Source organism: Notothenia coriiceps, unplaced genomic scaffold (assembly GCF_000735185.1).
Source record: "Notothenia coriiceps isolate Sejong01 unplaced genomic scaffold, NC01 NC01_scaffold00035539, whole genome shotgun sequence".
NCBI lineage: Eukaryota > Metazoa > Chordata > Actinopteri > Perciformes > Nototheniidae > Notothenia > Notothenia coriiceps.
Window position 1 is genome coordinate 14,278 of NW_011368240.1, and position 5,085 is coordinate 19,362.

The window sequence follows — 5,085 nt, forward strand, 5'->3', positions numbered from 1 at the left end:
TGTAGAAGAGACATGAAGAAGAGGGGACACATGTTGATGTAGAAGAGACATGAAGAAGAGGGGACACGTGTTGATGTAGAAGAGACATGAAGAAGAGGGGACACATGTTGATGTAGAAGAGACATGAAGAAGTGGAGTTTCATAATAGGGACCTTTAAAAGCTGCTCCAACACCTGATGTCTCTCACTGTGTACCTGCGGAGTGTCTCACCTGTGTGTCTCCAGCCCAGCTGTTGACTCAGCAGATCCACCTGGACAGCAGCGTCTCTCCGTTCTGCTGGGTCGCTCTGACAGCCCACCTCCCTCCTCGTCTCCTCCCTCCTCGTCTCCTCCTTCCTCTCTTCATGTGGACTCTCCCATTGGCAGCCCACCTCCCTCCTGATCTCCTGAACATCAAAGACACATCAGCATAACCATCATTTTCAACGTTGGACTAAATCTATTCTGTCTCAAAATAGTCAAATGTACAGTCTTTCAATTACGACCAGAGAGACAGACAGGTGAGAGACAGACAGGTGATAAAGAGAGACAGACAGGTGAGAGACAGACAGGTGATAAAGAGAGACAGACAGGTGATACAGAGAGACAGACAGGTGAGAGACAGACAGGTGATAAAGAGAGACAGACAGGTGAGAGACAGACAGGTGATAAAGAGAGACAGACAGGTGATAGAGACAGACAGGTGATACAGAGAGACCGACAGGTGAGAGACAGACAGGTGATAAAGAGAGACAGACAGGTGATAGAGACAGACAGGTGATACAGAGAGACCGACAGGTGATACAGAGAGACCGACAGATGAGAGACAGACAGGTGATAAATACATTTAAAAAACTTACCGAAAACATCGTAAAGTTTCCCGTTTTTCGGCTCCAAAACCTAACTTAGAGGTTAAAAGTCGGTTCCTTCCACATGATGGCGGTTTCTCAAAGAAGGAGAGAAAGTTTGTAGTTTATAACAAGTAAAACTTAAAGAGTTTAAAGCATTTAAAGTTCCGTTTTTAAGATTTATAAGATTCCACTTCGTCTCAACAATGGAAGTTCTTCTTCTGTGGTTTCTAATAGTGACAATCCTCCAGAAAAGAGTGCCGGCCGTTCAAGTTAATGTCCGTAGTGGCCAAACAGTGGAACCACAGCTTCCGTGGTCCAAAGAAGCCGAGGGCGCGCATCGGTACCGCGGATTGTTGTTTGATGGAGGCTGATAAACAGTGTCTAGATAGTTCACTAAAGTTATCTCAGCGGGTCTCAAACGGTTTGGTCACAATTTATGTAAACAAATATTTCCAATGCACTCCTTTATAATTATTAGGATACATAAAAACAGGTTTGAAATCATTCCAATGTATACTATAGGACAGTAAACCAAAAATATAGTTTAAAACTGGAGATATTAAAAAATATGCATGAATAAATGTTAACTGGTAAAATAAGATATAAATGAACAACAAAAATAAAATAAGCTACATTTATTTGTTATTGGCTATGGTAGGCTATTGCTTATGTTCACATACTTATTTGATTATTAAAATGCAAACCGATCTTTTTCATATGGGTGTTTAAAGTTGTACCCCCTAGATCTAGTCTCTAGTAATTCTGCTCAAAGTGCACCAGATTGAAGCATTATACTTTAAATTGTTAAAACAAATCGTTCCGGGGGGCATAGCCCCGGACCCCCCTAGAGGATGTCACGTCCACCCCCCAATTAAAGCATGTTCATACAATAATGAAAACATTTGAAACCTTCTTTGTGTATATAACCAACAATAAAATGTCAATACATTTCAGTTTTTGTAGTGTATTGGTCTTTTGTAGAGATTTTTCATTTATTCTTTGTATATTCTATTTTGTATTGCTTGGAGGAGGGGGGGGGGCACCAAATCATAATCTCGCCTAGGGCACCAAAATGGCTAGGGCCGGCCCTGATTAGAGGTATATGTTGTAATTGACATATTATAGTGACAGCGTTTTAAACTAAGAAATATTTTTATTATATGTTGCCAGTTTTTAATTCTACCTAGATCCACTAATAACAGAAAGTCGGTGTTAACGGTGTCTTAAAGGGGATTTATTGACAGCAGCTCAGTATCAAACCACAGATGATTTATTAACATTCATTAAAACTCAGCTTGGCCACAAAAATATGATTTCAGTGTGACAGTGTGGAAATCTTCATAAAACTAAATATCTGTTGGGTCTTTTTATTCTCTCAGACAAAGACTCAGTTTAATGTGCATAGATTTAACATTATAATAAATATGATCTGCTTTTCTTTACAAATATAAACGCTCTGAGTGCAGAAGTATATGATACAGGCTGTTGAACAAACACTCTCTGCGATGCTACATTGCTAACAGGCTAACAGCTAGCTACTCTTCATTTTGAGGTCTTGAGAAATCCTTAAAAAAAAAAAAACGAACCTGGTTGCTTTTTGGACAATAAACAAGTTCTTGATGGTAAACGTTTAAAATAAATCGCAGATTTTGGTGCTTAGCTTTCTCCAGACCGCCATGCGCTGGATGAGACTGAGCTAGCCTGCTAACCGTGTATTAGCATAACGGGCTAAAACAATTAAATAAACAATATATTACAGGTGCACCTCAAGAAATTAGAATGAACTTTTCCAAGATAATCTAATTTATTGAGATGTACCTGTAACTGGCTACTGGCTAAGTGGTTGGTGGCTAGCAGCTATCAGGAGAACAGGACAACAGGCTCACAACGTAGCATGCTATCAAGCGAGCTATTTGTAGCTGCCACTGTTCATTAGGACATGATTCCGAACACGGGGTTGTGTCGACAGATGCTCGGCCCGATCTCATCGTAGTCCTTCTTCGAGTGACACACCTGGGAAAACTCCGGCTGAAAACACAAACAAACAACGGCCATATTTGTAGTCTTAATGTAATGTGACCAGACGTCCCAATTAGTCTTTAAAACAACAACAATCTCCCTGTTGTGAACCCATTTAAACCCACACATACTGTATGTTTATCATGTTCTGTCCCAGGCTATACTAACCAACTCTATAAAAACAAACAATACAACCACAGTGCATCTCACAATGTGTTAATAAATTACATTAGTCATTGCTAACAGTTAGCCATCAAGCCAATTAGCAATTAGTCTTTTCTACAGAGCTCCAGGGCACTAAATATCCCACAAAGGAAACAGAGGTTAATATTAAGGGGTTTGCTGTGCATTTGTGAAAGGGGCTTTAGTCAATGAGGGCAGAAGTCCTATAAACGTGTGTGTGTGTGTGTGTGTGTTTTGTTTACCGTGGACGCCAACATTGATCCTCCGAACCAGACGGCGTAGCGCTGCATGTGATGAGTGACGACCTGCACCTCCATTGGCTTTGGCTGCAAACAAAAAACCCCGAAAATCTGAAGTCAATCAATCGAGATGTATCTATATATAGAGGGATTCAAGATTCAAAGGTTTTATTGCCATTTGCACATAAGCTACATTTTAGAAATGGCAATGAAATTCTTCTGACCCGAGCTCCTCCAACAAGGCAATATATGATAAAAATACAAAAACACAAAATATAGCCCAATAGCACACATTTTAAATATGTCTCAGGGGGCTCTACAGGTTATACAGAATAAAAAAAACTGTCCTTAGACCCTCAAATTGGACAAATTAAAACCCCCCCAAAAAGAAACCCAGTCAAAAGGAAATGGAAGAAACCTAGTCAGTTTTTCCGTCCATCTGTCTCACCTTTAATCGTCCTCCGCTGAGTTCTTCACTAAACTTCAGTCGGGCGTCCACCACTCTCTTCAGGTCTCTCTGCACACGCCGCCCGAAGTCTCTGAACATCGTGGATCCTCCGGAGAGAACGATGTTCTGACACATATAAAACACAAACACAGTTAAAAAACGTATGGGTTTAGATTTCGTTTAAAAGGTGTTCAGGTGCAGAGATGGCAAAAGTACACACGTCCTTTACTCAAGTAGAAGTGTGGAGTCTATTTGTATATAACATTACAAGACTGATTCTTATTATTACATTATAGGCTTATTGTGCTCATTTGATGTTGCTATGACTTTGGAATAAATAGACAAAATCACTAATCCCAGGTTCACAGAGAAAGTTTTAGCTTGCCAGGTGCAGACACTGTGAGAAGACAACGGGTTTTTCAGAGCAGGACGTCGCTCCGGCCTTGAGGTGCTCCCACGCATAGCTAGGAAGCAGCATTATGAAGGTTTTCCACTATATCTGTAGAAAGCTTAGCGAAAACAAATTACTAGGATAGAGACAGAGTAGGGAGGGACTTCGCCGGCCGGCCGAATGTTGATTGGAGGATCAAGAGACTTTTGTCTAAGTCTGTGCACCAACGAGAGAGAGCCAAAATCTAAACCAAGTTTACTCTCCATCTAGTCTCAACCAATCGTAAATGTACGGGCAACGCCCTGTGTAATCAAATGTATTGTCGCACGAGGACGGGGGCTCTTTACGGAAATGGTGGTTACAGATTACAGCTTTGCTGCCTTTGATTTCTATGACGTGACGAGTCCTTGGCCAAGTGAATATATCTTTTGCTCTTTTATAGTAAATAGTTAAACTTAGAAGTAGTTTGTCTTTCCTGGAATTCTGAACACGATAGAAGTACTGACTAAACTTCTTTCCTCAAGTCAAAGTAAAGAGGCTTTGAAATGTACTTCAGTAAAAAGTACCCATAACTAGCAGCTGTTTTAAAGAGTACCTGACCTCCCTTTATATTAATAGAACAATAATGTCATTGTTAGCTAATGAATGTTTCCATGCTGAACAACGGCAACATGACAACGTTTCCATTGGTCCCTCTTCTTTAGAGAAGACCAGGAAATGATGGATACACGGATCGTGTTCAAATCAATAGGCACGCAATGACTCTAAATAATAATGATCACGCCACCAAACACACATTCAGACTAAAGGAACCAGCCTGTTTGGGAAATGAGAGAAGTAGAAAGTACAGGTATTTGTGTTCAACATGTAAGAAGTAGAAAGTACAGGTATTTGAGTTCAACATGTAAGAAGTAGAAAGTACAGGTATTTGTGTTCAACATGTAAGAAGTAGAAAGTACAGGTATTTGTGTTCAAC

General features: G+C 40.3%; 1 protein-coding gene across 1 annotated transcript; it reads right to left on the reverse strand.

The window, feature by feature from the left end:
- Positions 1-2,041: 2,041 nt before the first annotated feature.
- On the reverse strand, positions 2,042-3,921 carry LOC104963046 (actin related protein 3B). Its single transcript, XM_010791596.1, has 3 exons — positions 3,719-3,921; positions 3,274-3,357; positions 2,042-2,857 (listed from the first exon to the last, which is right to left on the reverse strand). Exons 1-3 carry the CDS (start codon positions 3,851-3,853, stop codon positions 2,762-2,764), a joined length of 315 nt encoding a protein of 104 aa, XP_010789898.1. The 5' UTR covers positions 3,854-3,921; the 3' UTR covers positions 2,042-2,761.
- Positions 3,922-5,085: the final 1,164 nt, after the last annotated feature.